This window comes from Carcharodon carcharias, chromosome 1 (assembly GCF_017639515.1).
Source record: "Carcharodon carcharias isolate sCarCar2 chromosome 1, sCarCar2.pri, whole genome shotgun sequence".
Lineage (NCBI taxonomy): Eukaryota > Metazoa > Chordata > Chondrichthyes > Lamniformes > Lamnidae > Carcharodon > Carcharodon carcharias.
In genome coordinates this window covers 169611088-169637957 of record NC_054467.1, presented here as the reverse complement: position 1 = coordinate 169637957, position 26870 = coordinate 169611088, and the positions used below count along the sequence as shown (strand labels likewise).

The 26870-nt window shown below is 40.9% G+C and overlaps 1 protein-coding gene across 1 annotated transcript in view; it reads right to left on the bottom strand.

The window, feature by feature from the left end:
* Positions 1 to 23781, bottom strand: part of LOC121275654 (trifunctional nucleotide phosphoesterase protein YfkN-like) — an 84083-nt gene extending 60302 nt beyond the window's left edge. Inside the window, exons 1-3 of the mRNA XM_041183169.1 lie at positions 23651 to 23781; positions 13063 to 13214; positions 3318 to 3901 (exon numbers count right to left, since the gene is read on the bottom strand). Coding sequence (XP_041039103.1) covers positions 3318 to 3901; positions 13063 to 13214; positions 23651 to 23781 — 867 coding nt within the window. The remainder of the gene's footprint in view (positions 1 to 3317; positions 3902 to 13062; positions 13215 to 23650) is intronic.
* Between the last annotated feature and the right edge of the window lie 3089 nt (positions 23782 to 26870).

Genomic DNA, 26870 nt, shown 5'->3' with positions numbered 1-26870 from the left:
TACAGCTTGAAGACAAGTTTACCAAGAACATTGGAACCTAAGTAATAAATAACAATTTATGATGTCAAACAATATAGTATAAAGGTGGTAGATAATGTCTTAGAATTCACAATAAATCTTCCACTCAAAAACAACCTTACCAGATAGGTCATAAAATATTCTTTTTCATCATAGCATTCTATACATAGGAGGTCTCGAGGTAACACACCTTCCTGAGGCAGAAAGTCCGGATTCAAGTTCCACTCAAGGACTTGACGGTCAAGGAAAGTGCATTCATAATGCAGCCAAACAGGTTGAGTATCAACTTATAAATACTTCCAACATAACCCAATGGCAGGCAGTAAGAGTGGAGAGATTCCTGGTCATCCATGTGATGGAAAGGAAATTGGGGCCTCTACCATCACTATCCATAGCTCCAGGTTACCTCAGCAACTTAGATAAAAACAAAAAACTGCGGATGCTGGAAATCCAAAACAAAAACTGCTGAGTTTTTCCAGGTAATTCTGTTTTTGTTTTACCTCAGCAACTTGGTTGGTTGACTCTGTTGGCTGGATGGATGACTTGGATTAGACTGATGCCAACAGCATGGGGTTTGATCCCCGTTCTGGCTGGGGTGGATTTAGTACCTGATTTCTTGCCGTACACGTGGTGGAGGTTGTGGTGCTGGGGGTCGGACCCGCCTTTGGGCAGGGAACTCAGGAAGAAGATTCTCTGTGTACTGTAAGGAGGCTCTATTATCTCGACAAAATCTCTGTAGTCAAGCCACCCTTAGCGAAAAGCTTGAACCAGTAATATTTAAAGTTGTTGCAAGAACATTTTAATATCAGCCCATGAAGTTTATCCAATCTGGTGGAATACCTCATTAGTTATCATTCCCACCAAACAGATGATAATGCAGTATATGCTTAACTATCTATTATCTATTTTTAAAATGGTAGCAGCAGTTACACATGCATCTATTTGGTGCAAAGATTTTATGAAAAGCTATTCTTCTGTGAACATTATAGATCAATTGACCCATACAGGGCAGGAAGTCCAATGTATTCCAGTCTGTTTTGAATTATCTGATCTCAGCTGGAATTGTACTGTTAAGGATTAGGCCCATTCTGTGAAAGGGTTAAAAATTTAACTCAAATAAAATACAGCTAAAATAAATCCTTTGAGAAACTCGCATACATTAATATCACACAAACATACACAGACGCACAGGCCTTGAGAACAGGCTTTACCAGCTGGGGAGCCATGCTTAAGCTAATAGGACTTGATAATTATCCTCAGCATCTCTGAGCTAGGGAGCAGAAATCAGCCAGACAACACACTACCTACGTTCTGAAGAATGGTCATTTAGGCAAACTATATTGCAGGAGTGGGGGGCGGGGGAAGCATTTTTTAAAAATCGTATTATTTAAACAGTGATTTCAAGTCTGCCGTTGCCATATATTGGAAGTATTTATAAGCTGATTTCAAATCTTGGGGATGTAAATTAAGAATAGTAATTTAATGCTTTGGTAAAATCAATCTTCCACAGTTCCCTTATCAATGCAATTTTTTGAGAAAGTGTGACGAATATTTCAGGTAGCTTCTTTACTGTTACTATCAACACTCACGTTGTCATAGAGAAGCCCACAAGGCACCCACTGACCAAATCAAATGACCCTTAAATGAACTACAGAGCTTTCTACTAGAAAGATGGTATTGGCAAAAAGCTCTACTAGCCATCTAACAAAGTGCAGCTTTGCCAAGAAATTGGGTCTCAGATGAAAAGTTCACAAGAAAATACAGTTAACACAGTGTACAGGGAAGAAAAAGCAAACAACAATGCAATTCCGGCTGCAAAGTCAACAAAACGAAGGAATAACAAACTCCTGGTTTTAAACAGGACTAAGGTCCCAGGGCTTACATGTAAAAAATAATTTGCACCAACTGATGAACAATTCAGTACTTTACCAAAATCTGTGACAACAGAAAGCAACGCTTGTAGGTAGGAAGGGTTGAATTTTACGGGGCCTGCAGGAGTGGCCTGGGAGGAGGTGGAAGGAGGAGGGGAAACGGAAAAATCAGGAGGGGAAGGAAAGGGGTGGTGGTGTATCACCTTCCTGCCACCATTTCAATCTGCTAGCAGCAGGAAGGTGGCGGATCACCCTCCTGCCAAAAGGCCAACTGTGTCACTTAATTGGCCACTTAAAAGCCTCATTCCACCGCCGCCAGCATTTTACCACGTGCACCTCACACAAGGTTTTTAATAATGTGGCGGGTGAACTCCAAGTGCATGGGGAGACTCTTGATAAACCCTAGTGGTCTCCCTGTGGGCTTGGGGTCTTCTTGATCAGGCAGCCTGCGGCCCATGGGGAGACCCCCAGGTGGCAATGGCAGCCGCCACGGCAACATACCTCACCAACCACAACATCTCACCCCAGCCCCCCATCTTTCCAGGGCCTCTCTGAATGGCCCCAGTGATCCCCAACCCCACTAATCTTATTCAGAGGGCAACGTCCATGCTGCTTCTCCAGGCTGGGTGCAATCCCAACATTGGCCAGTGCGCCTAGTTGTACTGCTGGGACTGAAGAGCTGCTAGCCTCAGACTGGTTGGCAGTTCTTGGAGGTGGAATCTCCTGCCTTAAAGGGTCAGGGGCTCCGATGGCAGCTTGACTGCCACAGAACTGGGTTGGGGCTCCCCCAAATGGCTGAGATGGAGCTATCCCCAGCTTTCCAGCCCATTTTCAGGGTCGCTGCTGCCCTGGCAAAATTGAACCTGAAATGTGCACCTTATACATTATAAAAAATCTTGTATAAGTCAAATGTATAAGTCTACAGGAATCTTTTAAGAGTCGAAGCACACAACACTGACCCCGAGGATACACGTCTACTCCATTTCTAAATCTTTTGCAATCCAAGCAAACCATAATTAACCCTTTGCTTCTCATCAGTGAACCAACTTTCCATCCTTGCAACACTTTTGCTTGTAACACATACCAGTTTTCGTTAATAAGTCTTTCTTTTGATTATGTAGAAATTGGTATCATAATTTGTACTGGTTTTATCATCACACAATAGAGATTTTTCTTTAGGAGATACTGTTTCCAATTCTACCTGGTAAAATACCTATTTTACTTTGGAGCTTAGCATGTAGATGTTTTGTACCAGTGTTTTGTGTTATCAGTTAACATTGATCCATTAACTGAACACCAACAAAGATAGTTGCAAGATATGTGTGTCAACACAAGATTGAAAAATATTCCAGCAAATCCTTTCAATATTTTGACAAATAGATGAGATGAAAGTATATCATTAAAATAATTAAACTGTGGGCAACATACCTCCAGATTAAAAGTAAACTCTTGGACAATGTTGTTCACAAAAGTGTCTTCCTCCAAATCTTTTGTAACGTCTATCTTCTGTGTGGTGTACTTGTAATTATTCTCACCAGTTCTTGTAATAGCAATTTTGGTCAGGCTTCTAAAATCTGATCCACTTTTAATAATCAGAGTCCCATTAACCTCTTTGGTGCCATAGTCATGATCGTGACCTCCTAAAATCAGGTCCAAACCATCAACGCTCGTTCCAAGTCTAATATCATTACTCCATTTCATGTGTGTCAAAGCAATTAGAAGTTCTGCACCTTTGGCTCGAAGATCTTGCGAAATTTGGTCAGCAACAATGACATAATCGATAAAGTTTACACTTGACTTATCAATAGTTGCTAAAGTATCAATCCATTCTTCCTCCACTAAGCCCATCAAGCCAATTTTCACACCATTCCATTCCATTATCTTGCTTCCTATGCCATGTCCTAGTGGCTCAGAAGTAAACAAATCATACACATTGCTGAGCAACCAGGGGAAATTCATCTCTGATATAACCTCTTCCAACAGGTCAACTCCAAAGTCAAATTCATGATTTCCTGTAAACAGAATGTACTGAAGCATTTCTGGTATTGTTAGTTACTCAGGCTGGGATTTTCCAGTCTCGCCGTGGTGTGACCCACCACGGGGGAAATGGCAGGCTAGCCAAAAGTCTATTGATTTCAGCGGGACAGGAAGATCCCAGCAGTGGGCGGGCCGGCCAGAAAATCCCAGCCTTAGGTTTATCAAAAGGGTATTATATTCAATAACTGAGAGAAAGGAACTTAAATTATTCATAAAATGTCAGATTTCATAACACAAATAGAACTATATGCAAGGCAAAAAAATGCAGTCAAGGATAGTCATTAGATTGAAGGATTTTGTTGAAGCTAATTTCAAATAACTCTTTTCAGGAGAAGATGAAGCTTAATAGTTTACAATTAGACTTAATTTATTTTATATGCTTTCAACTGGTTGTCAACAAATTTAGACAGGTTTATTCTGGTCTGATGCTCTTTTTCTTTCCTAAAAATATTCTAAAATAGCTTTCAATCAAAACTGTTAGTAGTGCTGCATGGCATTGAAATCTGTGGATGATAAAATGGCCATCACTATAAATTAAAAGTTATCAACTCATGAAAAGTAATGACAATGTTATTGCTTTATTTAAAATTTTGATCCCACCTAATTGCCTTAAGTTGTCAATAAGACTTGACAAGTTTCAAATGGGTATCTACGCCAATGAGACTCACCCAATAAAATGACTGAAAAGTAGAAAATAATTCTAATCATATGGTCATTAGTCTCCATGGGATTATTCATGGGTAGTCTCGAGCAATGTAATACTGCTAAAATGCAACTATATAAAACTTGCCCTGTCCTCTTGAAGTGGTATAAATAAGCCAATCCCTAACAAAATTCTTAAGGTGCTAGACAGGACAGATGCAGAAAAGATGTTTCCCCTGGCTGGGGGACATCTAGAACGAAGGAACACAGTCTCAGAATAAAGGGCAGGCCATTTAGGACCAGAAATGAGGAGGCATTTCTTCAGAGGATAATGAATCTTTGGAATTCTCTACCCAACAGGATGTGGAAGCTCAGTCATTGAGTATGTTCAAGAGAGAGATCGACAGATTTATAGATACTAATGACATCAAGGGATATGGGGATAACATGGGAAAATTGTGTTGAGGTCGATAATCAGCCATGATCTATCTGAATGGCGGCATAAACTCGAGGGGCTGAATGGCCTACTCCTGCTCCTATGTTTCTATTCAGAGGTCGCAGATTGGCAGCTGCTTTTAAATCCCCAGCTGCTAGCCCTGGGGAGAACCACCAAGGTCAGGAAAAAACAGCATTTATTTTTTGGAAAAAACAGGAAAAAAGAAATCTTGCTTGTTACTCTTCTTTCATACTGTCTTTGTTTGATCAATTGGACTGTAATGTCTATATTATGGCAGTTACAAGACTTGCTGCTCAATGTGATTCAAGGTGGATGATATTTCACAATGGCTAAGTGATTTGCATTTTTTATTATACAATAATAGTGTTAGTGACATTTACTGATTAAAATGCTTGGGAATGTCCTAATTTGTATGGAATGTATAAATAATTGGCCTTCATTATATTTGTGTATGAATGCAATTAATTTTATTACAACTTTTCATATATTACAACAGTGGCTGCACTTCAAAAGTTCTTCATTTGCTGTAAAGGGCTTTAGAATGTTCTGAAGTCATTAAAGGTGGTATATAAATACAAATCTTTCATTATTCTTTTACTTAAGTATAGGACACAGAGGAGGTGTTATCTAAGATGCAGGTAGGTAGGCAATTGGCTGCAGGTACTGCATATAGCCATATTAGGGAGAGGGAAAGGGTCTGTGGCTAGGTAGGAATAAAAGCAGATTTATATTAGTACTAGAAGTATGGGGATGGTAGAGGCAGGAGTACCGGAGAATAGGGTTTGCTGCGTGTGGAAGTATTGAAAGATTGGTGCTAAGGGGCAGGAACAGTGTGAGTGGTGTTGTGAGAGGGTCAGCAGTGGCAGCTGTGGAAAAAGGCACTGGTGCTCACCATTAGGTGGTGGGCGGGACTGCTTAAATGAGACAAGAGAGGAGAGACAAAAGGTACTTTGGGTGGGAAAGAGGGTGATTGTAGTGACAGCTTGGAGGAAGAAATGACAGGAAAGAAGATAGGAGGACACCAATGATGGTGAAAGCATGAGTGATAAAAATGAGCCAAAACAAATCTGTAGCCTAAATCAACTGAACAAGTTTAAGAAATATCAGCTCCTAAGTACTGAACATGTGCATAATGATCTCAGCAATGAAATGATGGATGATAGCAAAGCATCAAACATAAACGCAGGTTCCATATAGCTATTCCCAAGATGTGCAACAGATAGCTGGGATGGTAGTAGAGCCCACCGCCCTGCTGTGTGTCAGCAGCTGTGAAGATTTCTCACTATTGCAGTGCATTCTGGCATAAGATGCAGCTCCAGGAATATATGAAAACTCCATGAGTGTTCCCAGTCAAATTAATGCAAAGGCATTAATGAAGAACAATAGGCCTTGAAAGGCTATTGGAAGATCTACAGCTACTGGTCTGGAGGATGTTCATTTACTCTCACTCAGGAATTTAAGGATTTTTCTGCAAGTTGTCCTGCTGATCTCTGGAATTCTGTTGCCAATATGAGTATGCTGATGAGGCTGCTTTTCCTCACTGCAGTAGCAGAGAAGAGCAACTTTGTACAGAAATGTCCCACTCTGCAAGACCATTACCATGAAGGACCTTGGGATGTTTTACTAAGTTAAGGTGCTGTATTGATTGTTGTTTTGCAACGGAGCCATAACAAAAGTTTCAATCTATCCCATGTCCATTCTGGACTCAGGGGCCCTTGACAACAGGGTTACTTCCAGCCCAGGAGTTTCATGGTAGTTTAGAGCAGTCATCTGTACCTTAAATCTCTGGCCCTCAGGTGGCACTTAGCAGTGTTAGAATAGAACAGAGAAAATGTTATGCAGTCACAAGTATATGCAAGTAATAGTTTTGTGAATATTTGTGATAAACCATTAGAATCTTTAAGATAAAAGTAAAGTACTGCAGATGCTGGAAATCTGAAACAAAAACAGAAAATGCTGGAAAAACTCAGCAGGTCTAGCAGCATCTGTGGAGAGAGAAACAGAATTAACGTTTCGAGTCCATATCACCCCTCTTCAGAGCTGAAGAGAAGTAGAAATGTGATGAAATTTATACTGTTTAAGGGTGGGGCAGATGGAGCTGGATAGAAGGTCAGAGATAGTGGGGACAAAGGAGGGACTGACAAAGATGTCATGAACTGAAGGACAAAGGGAATGTTGATGGTAGTGGTTACTGCTAAAAAATATGCTAATAGTGGCATAAAGGTAAGAAAGCAGAGTGTAATTATAGCAGGGGTAGCATTGTGTGAAAGAAAAACATGGAACAAGTAACAGATGGCCCTGTGGGGGATGGGTTGGGAGAGCAAGTGGTGGTGGGGAAAAAATAGAAAATGGGATAAAACCATGAATAAATGAATAAAAATAAATGGATAAAAAATAAAAATGGATGTAGAAAAAAGGGAATTAAAAAAGCGGATGAGGATGAAGGAGAATGCTCATGGTCTGAAGTTGTTGAACACAATGTTAAGTCCAGGAAGCTGTAAGGTGCCTATTCAGAAGATGAGGTGCTGTTCCTCCAATTTGCATTGGGCTTCACTGGAACACTGCAGCAGGCCAAGGACGGACATGTGGGCAGGATGGTGTGTTGAAATAGCATGAGACCAGAAGGTCTGGGTCATGCTTGCGGACAGACCGGAGGTGTTCCGCAAAGCGGTCACCCAGTCTGCGTTTGGTCTCCCAGATGTAGAGGAGACCACATTGGGAGCAGCGGATGCAGTACACCAAATTGAAGGAGGTGCAAGTGAAGCGCTGTTTCACCTGAAAGGAGTATTTGGACCCTTGGACAATGAGGAGGGAGCAGGTAAAGGGGCAGGTGTTGCATGTTCTGCGATTGCATGGGAAGGTGCATGGGCTGGGGATGAGGTGTTGGGGATGATGGAGGAGCGGACCAAGGTGTCCCAGAGGGAATGGTCACTGTGGAATGCTGACAGCTGGGGGGGGAGTGTGTACGTGTGTGTGTGTGTGTGTGTGTGTGTGTGGTGGTGGTGGTGAGGAGAAGGTGTGTTTGGTGGTGGCATCATGCTGGAGTTGGCGGAAATGGTGGAGGATGATCCTTTGAATGCGGAGGCTGGTGGGGTGAAAAGTGAGGATAAAAGGGTATCGTGGTTCTGGAACGGAGGGGAAGGTGCAGGGAGGAGAGGCGCGGGAGATGGGTCAGACACGGCTGAGGGCTCTGTCAACCATAGTGGGGGGTAAACCTCGGTTAAGGAAGATTCATTTCTTATATACATACCATAGAACCAGAGGCCCATAGAAAAGTTACAGCACAGAAGGAAGCCATTCAGCCCATCTTGTCCATGCCAGCCCGAGGACACCCAGGTGCCCTTTCTAATCCCGCCTTCCTGCACCCAGCCCATAGCCCTCCAGCTGACAGCACTTAAGGTGCAGATCCAGGTACTTTTTAAAAGAGTTTAGAGTTTCTGCCTCTATCACCAACTTGGGCAGCGAATTCCAGACACCAACTATGCTCTACGTAAAAAAGTTCTTCCTCATGTTTCCCCTACACCTTCTGCCACTTATTTTGAATCTATGTCCCCTGGTTCTAGAATTCTCCACCAAGGGAAACAATTTTATCTTGTTGGCTCTATCTATTCCCCTCATAATTTTGTATACCTCAATTAATTCACCTCTCAGCCTTCTTTGTTCTAAGGAAAATAATCCCAACCTATCCAATCTCTCCTTGTAGCTGCACTTTTCTAGCCCTGGCAACATTCTTGTAAACCTCCTCTGCACTCTCTCCAGAACTATTATGTCCAACCTATAATGTAGTGACCAGAACTACATACAATACTACAGTTGTGGTCTCACCAGTGTTTTATACAATTCCAACATTATATCCTTACTTTTATATTCTATACCTCTGCCAATGAAGGAGAGCATTCCATATGCCTTCTTTACAACCTTGTCTACTTGAACTGCTGCCTTCAGGGACCTCTCACTCCATCTGCCCCTCTTAGTAAATTCCCATTTATTTTGTAATCCCTGTAACTGTTTGACCTCTCTAAATGTATGACCTCACACTTCTCTATGTTAAAATCCATCAGTCACTTTACCGCCCACTCCACCAACCCATCTATATTGTTTTGGAGGTTATGGCTATCCTCTACACTATCCACTACTCGGCCAATCTTTGTGTCATCTGCAAATTTCCCAATCGTGCCCCCCACGTTCACGTCCAAATCATTAATATATAACACAAACAGCAAGGTCCCAATACCGAGCCCTGTGGAACACCACTTGAGACAACTTTCCATTCACAAGGGCATCCATCGACCATTATTCATACATTCATTTTTAATTTTTATCCACTTATTTTTATTTATTTATCCGTGGTTTTATCCCTTTGTTGTAAAGGTTGTAAAGAAGGCATATGGAATGCTCTCCTTCATTGGCAGAGGTATAGAATATAAAAGTAAGGATATAATGTTGGAATTGTATAAAACACTGGTGAGACCACAACTGTAGTATTGTATTGTAGTTCTGGTCACTACATTATAGGTTGGACATAATAGTTCTGGAGAGAGTGCAGAGGAGGTTTACAAGAATGTTGCCAGGGCTAGAAAAGTGCAGCTACAAGGAGAGATTGGATAGGTTGGGATTATTTTCCTTAGAACAAAGAAGGCTGAGAGGTGAATTAATTGAGGTATACAAAATTATGAGGGAAATAGATAGAGCCAATCTCACCACCAGCCACTCCCCTCACCCCATCCCCCACACGGTTATCTGTTACTTGTTCCATGTTGTTCTTTCACACAATGCTACCCTTGTTCTGCTATAATAACATTTTGCTTTCTTACCTTTATGCCACTATTAGCACCTTTTTTAGCACTAACCACTACCATCAACACTCCCTTTGTCCTTCAGTTCATGACATCTTTGTCAATCCCTCCTTTGTCCCCACCCATCGCTGGCCTTCTATCCAGCTCCAACTGCCCCACCCCCCTTAAACATTATAAATTTTATCATATTTCCACTTCTCTTCAGCTCTGAAGGGTCATGTGGACTCGAAATGTTAACTCTGTTTCTCTCGCCACAGATGCTGCTGGATCTGAGTTTGTCCAGCATTTTCTATTTTTGTGTCATTAGAATCATTGTTGTGCTGACTGTGTGGTATTTGATTCTGCTGTTGGACAATGGCAAATGAATATGTAACTGATGTTGAAGCTCAGTTATAACATGATGGCTAATTGTAATGAGCAAGGAATTTACTTGGACTATAAGCAAGTTTTCAACAGGATGGTGGATAAGACCACAGAAAATTTTTGATCTAGGCATTTGAAAATACATTCTAAATGAGTCTGGATCTCAATTGTCCAGCAGCACTAGATACTTGGCTCATTCTGCAGGGAGCCCCAAGATCTATCCTGACAGTGGATAGGTCTAAGCGTCTCAACAGCTAACTCAATTTTTATTCCACTGTATATTCAGGAACATAGGGCTGAATTTTATGCCGAGGGTGGGCTCCCTGCAACCCAATGTGAATTTAGGGGATGAGACCACTTCCACATAGCTGGTTTGCCCTGCTTTAACTTTTCAGGTGAAGGCCCTTAATTAGTGTGAAGTGGGACTTCCGTCCATCTCCAGGACCATGCCCACCTTATAGAGCTTCAGGCCAATCAAATGCCGGCAGCTCTGCACACCCTCAGCACCAAGCAGGAAGGGAAGCCACTGCAGGTAGGCCAAGGAGGTAGCATTCAGCAACGGACAAAGACATTCAGTTAAGTTTGAAATCTCTCCGAGGCCAGGCTGACAGGCCCCAGTGAGTGGGGGCATGTTAGAGAGGATAGTGAGGAGGTTAGAGGTGGGGAAGCAAAATTGTGGACGAGAGGCCTCTGACTGACACAGCGGGCCTGGGAAAGAGGAACCCCAGCCTCCCTTTCACTGACCAATAGTCCGTAGGGCAAACCTGCCAGGCTATATGTTAGGTGCAAGCCTCTCCCATCGCCTGTTATATTGGAGTGGCAGCAGGATGAGGCTCTTAATTGGACATTAATTGCCCACTTTAAATCCTCAATTGGTTCATGGGCAACTCACCTGACACCTCCCCCACCACCAGTAAAATCATGGTAGGGTTGGGGGTGGGTGAACTGGCAATGGGCAAACCTACGATGGCACAGTGCCCTAATTTACGTGCCCACCTGTCTGCTTTCCCAACCATAACATTTACCCCATAGAAACAGGATTAAGCCAGTCAGCTCCTCAAACAAGTTCCACTATTCCATTAGATCACAGCTGATCTGTACCTCAACTCCATGCGTGTGAATTCACAACATGCTGAAAGCCATCATGCTATTTTTAAAATTTGCTTTTCCAATGCCATAGCTCTACTTATAACGGGACAAGCAGGGCAGGATATCTTTTGGGTGATGAGAAATACCCACTGTTTCCATGGCTCATGATGCTGCTTCATTGGACTACCAGTGCTGCAGTGCAATATTTTCTCCGTGAAGAAAAAGGAAACAGGGGAATTAAAAATAAATCAAGAAGATGAAACTTTTGGATTTAACATAAATTAAATAAAGAAGGTAATGGAGTAAAGAATGCAGTGCTACTAATTTCCAGGACCTGATAGCTTTTACTGCAGAGTATTAAGTGCGTAAGGAAAGTACAGATGCATTAGACATAATTTTCCAAAATTCTAGATTAGAAATTTGCAAAATTTACTATCATTTAATGGAGGATGGAGGGAGAAATTAGGAATCTACAGTTTAACATCACCTGACATCAAGGACAGAATAGCTAAGCACATGGACAAGTATCAGCTGATCAAAGGGGAGCCAGTTTGCATTTGTGAAGCTTAGGTAACCTTTGACTAACCTTGCTGAATATTTTGAGGAGATCACTAGCATAGTGGATAGGGGATTATATATTGGTATTTTGTATTTGGACTTTTAGAAGGAATTTCATAATTCTCCATATAAGAGATAATTAGCACCGTTAAAAGCATGCAAATTTGGAGGTAATCTTGTGACATGGGAAGGTAATTGTGCCCAGAAGGAAAAAACAGTTTGGACCTGCACTCTCATTTCCCAGTTTTACTGGTATTCCATTTTAAGGTATACAAGACCGGTTTGGACCAGTATTCTTATTACATACTGACCGAAGAAGCAGGAGTAGGCCATTCAGCTCCTTGATCCGGCTCCGCCATTTAATAAGATCAGCTAATCTGAAAGTAACCTGAAATCTGCATCCCACCTACCCCCGATAACATATCACCCCCTTGCTTACCAAGAATCTATCCACCTCTGCCTTAAAAACATTCAAAGACTCTGCTTCCACCACCTTTTCAGGAACGGAGTTCCAAAGACTCATGACCCTCTGAGTGAAAAAATTTCACCTCATCTCTGTTTTAAATGGGCGATCCCTTATTTTTAAACAGTGAACCCCAGGTTCTAGATTCTCCCACAAGAGGAAACATCCTCTCCACATCCACCCTGTAAAGACCTCCCAGTTTTTACTGTTTTTTCCCTCTGGGTGATTGGAGATAGGAGATAAAGTAGGGTAATGGGAACATGATCTGATTGGAAGGATGTGGCAAGAGGCCTCAGTCTCTTAAGGTACCTGATCATTTTGTGTTAAGTAATTTCATTATACTGGTTATCCCTTTACTTTTATTCAGGCCATTAACTAAATAATATTACAATACCACATAATATTGTGTGCTTATCTCTTAGATCTGACTGACCCACATTCAACTCCGGTTCACATGAAACTCTTCTCCACTTCGGCCTTAAGTTTTCGTTCGAATATTTGCTACCATCACATTTACGTGAAATTATTACTTCATCATATTTTATTCAAGATGCCTGCAATCCACCTTGACAAAATTATACCAATTTATGAAAGAAGTAAATCTTTAAAACCTAAATATTTAAAGAAGCAAATCGTTATTATCTTTAAAATAAAAATGACAGGATCAAAGTTCTCAAAAATTGAATAGTATGAATAAGTGGCACAATAAAGAAATATAAAAATCATGAGGTAATTAACATAAATTATGACACTTCAAAACTTACTCACCAAATACAGCACACTGTACTCCAAAAGCATTAAGAATTGGTATCATGTGCCGTCCTTTTGTGGTTGTACTTAAGAGTGAAGGATTTAAACAGTCACCACTAAAAAGGATCAGGGGATTGAGTGTTTTATACTGTTTTAATGCTGTAGCAAATCTGTTAAAAAAAACGATTGCTGAATTTGTGAAATGAACAAAATTCAAATGGAAATAAGCAAATATTATTGGCAAATATACTCAAAATTATGTATCTCTGAGAAGTAAGAAGAAACATGCTAAGTGTTTGCTTTCTATACGTCAAAGATTTCCAATACATTCAAAGTTTGGAGCAGTTAAACAATTATCTATATCACAGCCAAAGCTTGTACATATACAGTTAATAAATATGCATGCAATAACATTTAAAGAGATGTTGAAGTAAACATACTTTTTCCTGTTTTCTGAATTCAGAGTGGCACACAAGAAATAGGAACAGGAATAGACCATATGGCCTGTCAACCTTGCTCCACCATTCAATGTGATCATGGCTGATCTTCTACTTCAACTACACTTACCTGTCTGCTCCCCAGATCCCTAGATTCCCTGAGACATCAATTGTCTATTTCAGCCTTAAATATATTCAACATTGGAGATCCAGAACCTTCTGGGTAAAAATTTCCAAAGACTCTCAATTTTTTGAGCGAAGAAATTTCTCATCTCAGTCCTAAATGATCATCCTCTCATCCGAAGACTATGCCCCTATGCCCCCACTCAGAAACAACCTCTTGGTGCACAATATAATTCATTATAAACATTTTTGTAATCTCAAATTATATGCATTTTGTTACGTCAATATAAAATTGAAAACTATGTCTTGTAATATCACAATGATATTTTATTTCAAAATCCTCTTCACTACTTTACTGAAGACATTAACCATTAAGTATATTAAACATTTTGATAATAGATTCAAAGGGCAACACTTAATCTGAGAAGGATCCATTGTTATTGCTGCAGTGTCCAGACAAAACTAGAATAGAGATTATAAAGATTTGAGGCTTTTTGTTCAGCTGCATTTGTCACTATGACACCCTCCCCCAACCCTCTGGCAGCAAGGAGCCCACTGCTTCTCAAAGTGGACACTTCTCTTGTGCCACCAGATGAGGTAGCCTGCCCCATTATATAAAGGGCTCTGTTTCTGAGATATGGCATTGGGCAACCAAAGCGGCAGTAGAAGACAGGCCCACTGCACTTCTGATCATAGAATCATAGCACGATACAGAAAAAGAGGCCATTCGACCCATCATACCTTTGTCGGCTCTATGGTGGAGCTAGCAATTATTCCTACTCCGCTGCTCTTTCTTCATAACTCTAAATTATTTTTCTTCAAGTAGTTATACAATTCCCTTTTTAATGTTACTTACGAATATGCTTCCATCACTAATTCAGGTAGTACATTCCAAAAGCACATCAACTCACTATGTAATAAGTTCCCTCACGTTGCCTCTAGTTTTCTGACAAATCACCTGAAATCTGTGTTCTCTGGTTAGCAACCATTCTGACACAGGAAATACTCTATCAAAACACATGATTTTGAACACCTCTACTTACCCTTCTTTGTTCTAAGGAGGACAATCCCAGTTTCTCCAGATAACTGAAATCCCTCGCCCCTGGAAATTCTGCAGCAAGTAACTCATATCCTGACTCCTCAAAGCCTGTCCACCATCTACAACGCACAAGTCAGGAGCGCGATGGAATACTCTTCACTTGCCTGGATGAGTGCAGTTCCAACAACACTCAAGATGCTCGACACTATCCAGGACAAAGCAGCTCATTTGATCAGTACCCCATCCATCACCTTAAACATTTGTTCCCTCCACCACAGGTGGACAGTGGCAGCCGTGCATACCATCTGCAAAATGCACTGCAGCAACTCAGCATGGCTCCTTCCAGTGTCTTCCAAGCCTGCAAACTCTATCACCTAGAAAAACAAAGGCAACAGATGCATGGGAACACCATCACCTTCAACATTCCCTCCAAGTCACACACCAGCTTAACTTGGAACTATATCGCCATTCCTTCGTTATCACTGGGTCAAAATCAAGAAACTATCTTCTTATCAGCACTGTGGGTGTACCTATGCCTCTTGGACTTCAGCGGTTCAAGAAGGCAGCTTCAATGAAAATTAGGGATGGCCAACAAAGGTTCACAAACAAAAAAAATCACTAAATCTCTTCTGCAACTCTTGAAAGTGTTGACATCTTTCCTAAAAAGTGAACACACTTCAGCTAAGGCTTAAACAGTGTATTATAAAAAATTAGCATGACTTCCATGCTTTTGCACCCTAAAGCCAAAGATCCCATATGCTTTTTAACAGCCTTCTCAACTTCAAAAATTTGCGTACAGACCTCCCTACCCTGAGATCTCTCTGTTCCTGCACCCCTTTAAAATTGTACCATTTAGCTCATATTGCCTACCAAAATAATCATTTTACACTTCTCTGTGTTAAATTTCATCTAATATGTTTCTGGTCATTTCACCATCTGATTATTTCTTCCTGACATTTATTACCATCCTCATTGCTAATTGCATTTCCAAGTCTTGGAATTTTGAAATTATGCCCTGTACACCTAAGTCTAGGTCATTACTATACATCAAAAACAACAGTGATCTTAATAGTGACCCCTTAGTGAACACCATTGTACACTTCTCTCTCATCTTAAAAAGCAAATGCAAGCCAATTTTGCATTCATGCTGCCACTGTCCTTTTAACCCCATGGGCTTTAATTTTGTCAATAAGTCTATAATGTGGTACTTTGTCAAACACCTTTTGAAAGTCCACAAAAACATTAACCGCACTTAATTCATCAAGGGGCGCAATCAGTTTAGTCAGACATGACAAAAACAGAATTACCTGGAAAAACTCAGCAGGTCTGGCAGCATCGGCGGAGAAGAAAAGAGTTGACGTTTCGAGTTCTCATGACCCTTCAACAGAACTAGGTGAATCCAAGGAAAGGGGTGAAATATAAGCTGGTTTAAGGTCGGGGGCGGGGGAGAGTGGAGGAGGGTGGTGTGGTTGTAGGGACAAGCAAGCAGTGATAGGAGCAGATCATCAAAGGATGTCACAGACAAAAGAACACATAGGTGTTGAAGTTGGTGATATTATCTAAATGAATGTGCTAATTAAGAATGGATGGTAGGGCACTCAAGGTATAGCTATAGTGGGGGTGGGGGGAGCATAAAAGATTTAAAAATATTTAAAAATAATGGAAATAGGTGGGAAAAGAAAAATCTATATAATTTATTGGAAAAAAAACAAAAGGAAGGGGGAAGAAACAGAAAGGGGGTGGGGATGGAGGAGGGAGCTCAAGACCTAAAGTTGTTGAATTCAATATTCAGTCCGGAAGGCTGTAAAGTGCCTAGTCGGAAGATGAGGTGCTGTTCCTCCAGTTTGCGTTGGGCTTCACTGGAACAATGCAGCAAGCCAAGGACAGACATGTGGGCAAGAGAGCAGGGTGGAGTGTTAAAATGGCAAGCGACAGGGAGCTTTGGGTCATTCTTGCGGACAGACCACAGGTGTTCTGCAAAGCAGTCACCCAGTTTACGTTTGGTCTCTTCAATGTAGAGGAGACCGCAATGGGAGCAATGAATACAGTAGACTAAGTTGGGGGAAATGCAAGTGAAATGCTGCTTCACTTGAAAGGAGTGTTTGGCCCTTGGACGGTGAGGAGAGAGGAAGTGAAGGGACAGCTGTTACATCTTTTGCATGGGCATGGGGAGGTGCCATAGGTGGGGGTTGAGGAGTAGGTTGTGATGGAGGAGTGGACCAGGGTGTCCCGGAGGGAACGATCCCTACGGAATGCCGACAGGGGGGGGTGAAGGGAAGATGTGTTTGGTGGTGGCATCATGCTGGAGTTGGCAGAAATGGTGGAGGATGATCCTTTGAATGCGGAGGCTGGTGGGGTGATAAGTGAGGACAAGGGGGACCCTATCATGTTTCTGGGAGGGAGGAGAAGGCGTGAGGGCGGATGCGTGGGAGATGGGCGAGGCACGGTTGAGGGCCCTGTCAACGACCGTGGGTGGAAAACCTCGGTTAAAGAAGAAGGAGGACATGATTTGCCTTTAACAAATCTGCACTCTCATTTACTAGTCCATACTTTTCCTGAATGTCAGTTGGTGCCTTAGTAGGTGACACAGCGATGGGGCTCTGCCCAGCTTAGAATACCTGGTTCCCATCTACACTGTTTCCACTGGAACTTCTGTGCCATCGCCAACAAGACTAATTCATCTCTGCATGTCTCTCTCACATCTTGGAAGTCAGCTCTAGTGGAAAAGTGAATTATCAGTTTTCAACCTGCTGACCTCTGTGAAGGAATACTTCATCGGACTTTGATTCTGGACCTACGTGAAATAATAATTATTTTCTCTGTGGGCTTTGCCTTGTAAATCTCTCTTTTCTCTATCCCTCTTTTACTGTCTGAATGCAATGTCCTCCCATGTTTTGAGTGTTAACAAATAAATTTACCCTTTGAGTTCATCCTACCCCGAGTTTGCTGTGCAATTAATAGAAACTGGATCACACCAAAACTGAGGATTGGTAAATACGCCACCACTTATAAAGGGTGAAGCAAACGAAAACACGTTTCTGTTTATAGACAGGTGGCAAAAGGAGAATTCAGGGCTATTTAAATTAGACTCCCCACTCCTGTTCGTAACATATATAAGTGCAAGTTTTTCTTTCTGCCTGACTAACTTTGTCCTGGATTATTGTCTCCAAGTTTTTCCATCACTGACATTAGGCTCACTGGCCTATAATTGCCAAGTTTATACCCCTCTCTTTATTTTAAAACAGAGTGTAAAATTTGGAATCTTCCAGCCTTTTGGGGGCCACAGTGCAACAGCTGCCCCAAAATTTGTGGGTTAACATTCTAACTTGTTTAAAATATAATCAAAATTGGATCTTTTTGGCAAACTCATCTTATCATTACCAAATATCCAGAGGTACTAGATGTGGAATTACAGCAAGTTATTTTGATTAAAATCTTCTACTATTACAGACAAATTATATTTGAGTATGTGCTGAAGGGCACGGTCAGCAAGTTAGCATTGTTTCTGGAGGATTTGCATCCTGACTAAAAGTATTTAGCACTGTGACATAGCCTCAGGTCTCATCTACAAGACTGAAACTCACCAATTCTTCATTGCAGAAGATTTTTAATGCCACAGGTCCTTTGGAATGCTTTTCTATACAAGTGCCTTATAACGTTAATCATCTAAAAGAAGTTCAAGTTTTCAAGGCAAGATAATCCAGACACAATAGGTGGAGATCAAGTGTGTTATTTCTGTACAATCAATGCTCAGTTAAAATAAAATTCTGAATATGATTATACTTTGACTTTTTTTATTAATGTTGAGTCTTACTTTTCCACTGTGAATAAATAGCACTATTGAACAAATAGAAATTGTTAAAAGGCAAGGCAAAAAATACTAAGTTAAACACAGTAATGATTCTGTTTCATTTTATTGAAAGCTTTGCATTTCTGCAATTAAGGTAATTTTATACTGGAAATCAGAATTTTTATCTAAGATTGTTAAGTCACAAATCTTCCAAATGTCATATTAAAAAAACTGATTAACAGAATTATTGTAATTAATGCATTTACGTGTGCTACAATGACAAAAGGGCAAAATATGATTTTCTACATACCAGCCACGTGACCTAAAGGAGAATCACCCATGTGGTTACCAAAAACAAACATCTCATATGCACGTATCTGAGTGTGAGGTTGTAACAATTCTCCCAGACTCCTGACGCAACTCAAACTACTCTCCTTCCAAGGTCCAGCCATTCCTAGTCAGTGCCAGGGTAGGTGGTGGCACAGTGGTATTGGCACTGGACTGGTAATCTAGAGACACAGGGTAACGCTCTGGGCACCTAGGTTTGAACCCCACCACAGCAGATGGTGGAATTTGAATTGAATAAAAATTTGGAATTAAATGTCTAATGATGACTACAAAATCATTGTCATAAAAACTCATCTGGTTCACTAATGTCCTTTAGGGAAGGAAAATCTGCTGGCCTACATGTGACTCCAGACCCACAGCAATGTGGTTGACTCTTAAATGCTCTCTGAACAAGAGCATTTAGGGTTGGGCAATAAATGCTGGCCTACATTCCACGAACGAATAATAAAAAAAAACAGCTCCAATCCTCAACTTTACTGCTCCCTCCCAGCTGTACTTTTCCCAAACACTAACACCAGCTATGGATGCAGACTCTCAACATGAAATCAGTAGCAGTTTCAAGGTGCAGGTACCGATCCAGGTTACAACTCCAGACCCAGCACAATAGCAACTGAAAGGCTGTTTAACACAGGAAAGGGAGAGCTCCTCTTGCTTTTCCCTTTGAATCCACTTTTGCTTCTCTCAAAGGGTCAACATTTCAATTCTAGCTTCAAATGAGAAATGACAGGAAAATGAGTGACAAAGAGAAAGAGAAAAATATAGATAAATGGTGTTAGAAGCATATAGAAAGAGATATGTAGAAGAGGAAACAGAAAAAGGAAGGGCTTACAGAAAGATAAAGTTAGAGATAGAGATAGCGAAAGAGACACAAGGAACAAGAAAAAGTAGGATTTTGCAAGAGTGCAAGACAAAACGACTGAAGAACACAAAAAGAATTAGTGTTAAACAAGGAAGAGACATGGCCTGGAATTTGGGGTTTTTGACTGCAAACTGTCAGTGTGTATCATCATTGTCCTCTGAATCAGAACGCAACTTCAGGATTTAGCTCAAGTTCAGATTTACATGGAAATCCTTGAATTGCAATCTGTCATTTTCCACCACAGGCTGCACTATGGACCCCTTCACATCCCACCCATCAAGGCAGCAATCAGTGAAATCAATTGGTTTGGCTAGAACTCCCCTTTTTCCACTTTCACAGTGCTGTTGGAAATTCCATAAAAAGTTAAACTTTGCATAATGGGATGTAACTGGGTTTTTAATGGTAATCTGAGTGATAACAATTAGTGAACTGATATGGCCCTGAAAAAATAGTGGAATGTTGTTAAATTTCTCCATTATGAATAGTAACTAGATTTTTTTAAACTAGTGTTTTTTTAAGGAGTTCATTCATAATATTTCAGCTTCTACCTTCACCCCATGTGTATGTCCAAATATTTGTTTCACTTTCTGTAAATTTTTTAAAAGTGGATTGGTTATTAGTGTTTTCGCTTTCCTGATTTGCTGGCTGTGAAAATTCTTTAATATGATTAGTTGCTTAGGCAGTTTGACCACATCACTGCAGTTCAATGCTGGGAATCTCCATTAAACACTACAATCAACTACACTTTGAAAGAGATGAAGTTCTCATCACAGAGATCACTAGATCAATGCTATTTCGCTGCTGACCACAAATTACATGCCATGGTTACCTGAGACTCTATTGCCCAACAGCAATATTACAAACATGAAATATTGCATAAATGGAAATGGCATCCTCGAATAATTTTAAGTACATTAAAAACTAGTAGAATACAAGAGAGGAGAGTTGAGACCAAACAATATTATTCTAGTCAAGCAGCATTTGATTGTTTTTAATTTTATTTGCAGAGAAACAAGAAACATTCAAATGCTACTGAATTTGTCAAATATATCTCGTCTTTCACATAGATTGGTTGTCCTTGATTAACCCACGCATTTCTAAATGCTTGCTAACTGATGGACTTGTCTCTAATGTTGAAAAGAGAAACAAGTTGCCAAGCCTTTTTGTCTTGCACTCATCAGGACAAATGCAAGAATGCCAAATTTCAAATGATCACAACAATGTGTATTACTGGAGAAAGGAGGTGCTGATTGGTTGATAAGTTAACTCTGATTGGCTGAGGCATTGCCATACAGAAAATAATAGGGAACTATAAGCTCCCCATGCTTCTGGATAATTCAGAACAGGCTCAAGGCTTAGACATATTCCTTTGCAGAGAACAGTCCCTGTGTGTGAATGTATGTCGCTTCCAGCAAGCGTAAATGAGCCTTGTTACAAGCTCAACTGATTATCTTAAATTGGTTCTTAATGTAACTATTAGAACAATCTGGATTGTTCAGCAAATGCTGTCCAATCGGTAGAATCACATCTAACAATAGACATTTTGTTTGGGTTTTGCAAGCTCAGGCTGGTTGAGTACGGTCTGTACTCTGCCTTTCATTAACAGCAAGAAGAACATATTATTTGATTTGATCAGCCAAACGTTAGGACGTACGACCTACGTATCTGACATCACACTGATGCTAAAATTTACACACGATGTTGCATGTCTGTAGTTACATAGTTTATCTTTCTGTTCCTTTGTGAACAAAGGTTTTATGATTGGCCCATGGTACAATTTGTCTAATCAAGGAGAATTAAAAATTGGAACCAGGTTCCTACCATCCCCCCTCCAATACCTAGGGTATATGCCATCATGGCCCAGTAACGTAGTTATCTTGAATTCTATTTTTTTCCCAGAACAAATTCTTTTCCTAGTTAACCTCAACAATTGTTCCTTATCATCTTGCAGTACATCTACATTCTCACTTTCACCATTGTTTCTAAACATCAATGCAAGATATTAAAAACACCATCATACTTTCATTCTCTGAAATTATACCCATTTTCCTAGCCCTGAGTTTTTCTACCCTCTAACAATTCCTTTACTTTTTATGCCTATTAAAGCATTTTTTCTTTCAAATTGTTATTTTTCACAGATTGCTCTTTTTAGCCTTTTAAATATCATCTTTCATAGCTTTAGTCAATTATATTGTTAGCCTAAGCTTTATCATATGCCTTTGTTTTAAGTTTCAGTTCAGTTTTAATGTCTCCATTTATCCATAGAACAGTATCTTTGAATTGCTGTTTTGGCTGTTCATTAACAGTTTGTCTAGTTAGTAGAGTCAAATATGTTTGCCTCCTGGTTATTCTTATCTATTCTTGCATTGAATGCAACTATTCTGTGGTCATTATTTCCCAAATTATTATTTTTTATTCATTCATGGGGTATGGGCATTGGTGGCAATACCAGCCTATCCCTAATTGTCCTCAAGAATGTGGTTGGTGAGCCACCTTCTTCAACTGCTGCAGTCTGTATAGCTTGGACATGCTGCAGTGCATCTTGCAGATGGTACAACTGCAGCACCGATGCACTGGTGGTGGAGGGAGTGACTGTTTAAGTTGTTGTTGGATCTGCATTCTTCCAGGCAAGAATTCAGGGAGTATTCCGTCACATTCTGACTCGTATCTTGTAGTTGCTGGAAAGGCTTAGCGGAGTCAAGAAGTAGGTCATGGGGGTTCTGGTGTTTAGCAGTAGTCATGTAGGATGCTAGGCTTTGATACTTTAAAGACTGGTTCTGGAAATATGGCAGTACTCCTGAATGGAAACCTGGCATTTGCTAATACTGATGTATAAAAGTTTAGGTGCTAGTTACTGGATGATTCCTGGAGGGTAGCTCCTGTGTAGATTACCAGGGCTTTAGAGCAGTGAGTGAGGGTAACACCCCATTGTCTTATCAACACTGGAAATGATAGTCTGAGATGGTGATAACATTGAGTAGAGTATCAGGATCTGCAAAACCATGGAAAGCCAGAACCTATGGTTAATTGTAATGTATTATATCATTAGGAACCATTTGTGGTAGGAGAGAGGCAGGTGTCTGGAAGCATTAGGTGTGGTAGCACAAAATCTGAAACCAGTGTAAAGGGTGGATAGGGTCTTGGTGTATGCTAAAGACTATGAAGATGTTACATAGTCCAGGATCAACAGTTTGTCCTGTTTCCTACCAATGCAGGTATGGCACTGTGGCATCTGGAAATAGAGTCCCAGAGATGGGCACTGCAGGAACCTGGTTCCTGAGAACACTGGGAGTAGTAATTACTTAAAATTAAAGTCTAAAATATGGACGTAGTGGAAAGTGATGTCCAAGCCTAGAAGCATTGGGGCAATGGAAGAGAAATGTTGGTGGAATGGATGGGATGACATGTTCTGAGAAACTGTGGAAAGGGGATTCTTGGCTGTGGAACCACTGAGAGGAATTTTGCTGGAATCAGGAACTTTAATAAGAGGCCTCAGTTTTTCTTCACTGCTTTTTCTCCAATAGTCCTCGTGATATTTCATTTTCAAATATATATCCAGTTCCATTTTGAAAGTTATTACTGTATATACTGCAACCACCCTTTCAGGAAACTAATTCTAGACCCTAACAATTGGTTAAACAAATTCTCCTCCACTGTCCCAGGTTATTTTGTCAGTGATTTTAAATCTATGCCCTCTGGTTACTGACACTCCTGCCAGTGAAACATCCGGTATGGAAAACCTGATTGGTAACGTCCTCCATTACACCAACCCTGGTCCAACTGAAAAGGATTTTGAAGGATCAAGATTACACTTAATGGTGCTGCCCCAGCTTTCTATAAATCATATAGACATCTTACATTCAAGGAAGAATGGAAAATACCATCATGTCCTTTATTTTTCAATCCATTTCCAATCATGCGAAACTCGCACAGGGTCAGATTTTCATGGATTATTAAATCGCACTGTTTCAATGTACCATGTAACTGTGTAAAAAAAAAACTATTGTAACCTGGACGCGCCTCCCACAGGTTCCTCTGGACGCGACTGGATCTCATAAACATCATTGAAGTGGAGGAGTGTGAGCAACGGAGCCGCTTCTTCACACGACGCCTCCACCCCGCTCACACTCAACGTCGCCATCTTAGTTTCAAACAACCCGGATCGCCAACCGCCGGCCGGGCCGTCGCGATAGCAACGTGGAAGCCGCCCACGTGCCACGCATGCGGCCTCATTGTGAGCCGCTGTTTCGGGGTGATGCCACCATGGTCGCTTGCAAAAAAAAATCACATGATGTTCAATATAGCGTCGTTGTTGAGTTGGATTGGAAATGGAAATTCAGTTAGTCGCAAGTAAATAAAGCCTTTAATTAAACTTACCTTTTTTTGTTAATCAAACTAAACCTGAATTGTAACAAAAAGCAAGTTTAATGCCAACAGGTACACTGTAGGCCATGAAATGCAAATCAGTGAAAACATTTTGCTTCGCATATGCAAATCAATATAGCCATTACCATATCATCCTTTGTTGTGTCTGATCATTTTTTTTACCTTTAATGTTTTCCAAAGCAATTTGATACCCCTGAATGGCTGGCAAGACCATTTCAGTGGGCAGTTAAGAGTTAACCACGTTGCTGTGTGGTCCTGGAATGCCTTTCCAAAAGAAATTCAACAAGGTGCCACATCAAAGGTTACTACTCAAAATAAGAGCTCATGGTGTAGGGGGTTACATGTTAGCATTGTTACAAAATAGAAATTTGTTCTGTATTTCTGTATCTGTGGGTTAAGAAAGGTCACATTGAGTTTTAGTTTCACTTTAACAATTTGCTTGCATTTCTAATGAGAGTTTACGACTTAAGTTAAGCTAACACAAGGTGCAGAAGTATTGGCTGTTGCCTTGCAACAGGTGACGAGAGAGGCAGGTCCCCCCCCCCCCCCACCACCCCGACACACAGAAAAACAAAAGAAACAGCAGTTTGTTTGGAAGCTGTTGGAGTTCAGCTGGTTTTGAACATAGCTGCTTGAGAAGCAGCCTAGAAAGGGGACAGATAGAAAGTCCTATACTAAAGAAAGACCCCAAAATCCAGGGGAGTGGAAAGTCCAAAGAAGACCTTCTAGTCAAAGAAAGCTGGAAAAGTTCCTGTTAATGAAGTTAAGAGTGAGGGGCAGAGAGAAAGGCTCCAGACTTCAGATTTAAAGAGACAAAAGCTGCACAAAGCGCATTTAAAGCGAGAACAGTTTGCAAGAGGCAACAAGGTCAAAAGAGACACCTGAAGGTCTTTTTGGTATGGGCATGTGAAGCAGAGAAAATATTGGTTTGGGAGAAGATTCCAAAGCAGGTTTTTGGAAAGTGAAGATTTAAAACCCTCATGTGAAAGACGGAGTGCAGTGAGACTGGTTGGCTCACGGTGTAACAAGCATCTGGGGGGAATTGAGGAGAGATCCATAGCATCTGGTTGAGGTGACACCTGTCACTTGGTTTCAGAGTGTGGTACACCTGACCACAGGTCACCTTTTGGTTTACATGACTGTGTTCTTATTGTGGACATTAGAGTATAAGATAGCTTTTATAACTTGTGTTATCCTTACAAATCTGTATATATCTGTAAAGGTATAATTTTGGGTGAAGGAATATTGTAATATAGTTCATCTCGTTTGATAAAAGTCTTATTCTTTTGCTAAAAGTTCATCAGCTGACTCCTGTGACTCTGTTCAGGCTTGTCCAGGGCTAATCTCAGCTGGGGATAGTAACAGCTTGGATAGAGGATTGGTTAGCTAAAAGGGAGCAGACAGTCGGGATAAATGAGTCATTGTCAGGTTGGCAAGCTGGTACTGGTGGAGTGCCACAGGGATCAGTGCTCAGGCCTCAACTATTTTTCATCAACAACGGAGTCAAGAATTATTGGGGGCAGACAGGAAAGTGGAGTTGAGGCCACAATCAGATCAGCCATGATCTTATCAAATGGCAGAGAAGGCTTGAGGGGCTGAATGGCCTACTCCTGCTTCAAATTCTCGTGTTATGTGGGTATGGAGTCATATATAGGCCAGACAAGTAAAATGGAAAAATGTGCAAACTATGTGAAATGAGCAGGGCAGTGGGACAAATTGGATTGCTCATTCTAAGAATCGGCACAGAACAGCAGGCTGAATGGCCTGCTTCAGTGCTGTGTGATTCTATGATGAAAAGTAAGATAACAATACAGAACTGAGCCAGCTTAAAAAAAAAACATCAATGAGGGAGAATCTCAAGTCACTGTAGGGCACTGAAGAAGGCACCCAGAGAGTTTAAAAATGAGTGACAGTGAGGAAATATCCCCAGTCAGCACAGAGCACTGAGAGAGAAGCAAATACAAGAGGATTCTCACAATTCCGATTTTCTCTCTCTGTCTAATTTTATTTCTGTCTGTAAGCTGGGGAACTGTAACTTGCTATTACTTTAAATTAGTAACTTGAACAAGATAAACTAATGAATTAATAGAACTAAAATAATTGAACCAATTATAAAAATTAATTCACTAATCGAACTAATTAATTAATAATATTAGATTTAATATAGCAGAGAAGGTGGTGTGTCATCCCTGCAATGGTTATGAGCTTGTGGAGCATATTGTAATACTGGACAGCCATATCTACGGTAAGTGCCTGCAGCTTTAGGAACTTTGGCTCAGTGTTGTTGAGCTGGAGTCCCAGCTGCAGACATTGTGGGCGTCAGGGAGCGGGAGATTTACCTGGACATCACACCCTAGGTTAAGCAAAACTTAACAGTTTGTCAGTGGTCAGGGACAGAAGAATGTGACTGCAAGTCAAGGGGCATAGCAATCCAGGATGCAGTAATGGAGGAGCCTCAGCCCTCGACTTTGGCCAAAAGGTATGAAGTGCTTGCTACCTGGTGGATGAGAATAAGAACTGCAGGGTGATGGCCAAACTGACCATAGCATCAAGGTGAGGGAAGCCATACAAATAGAGGGAGCAAAAAAGAATGTGGTTGTGATAGGGGATATAGTCAGGCAAATAGACTCTCTTTTCTGTGGCCACGGCCATGTGTTACAAAGGTTCTGTTGTCTGCCCAGTGCCAGGGTTAAAGGTATATCCTTTTGACTAGAGGAGGATTTGGAGTAGGAGGGTGTAACCCAATGACAGAGGTAGAACTAGGATTGATGTTCTACTGAGAGAGCTTGAGGAGTTAGAGTCCAAATTAAAAGGCAGAACCTCAAAGGTTATAATCTCTGGATT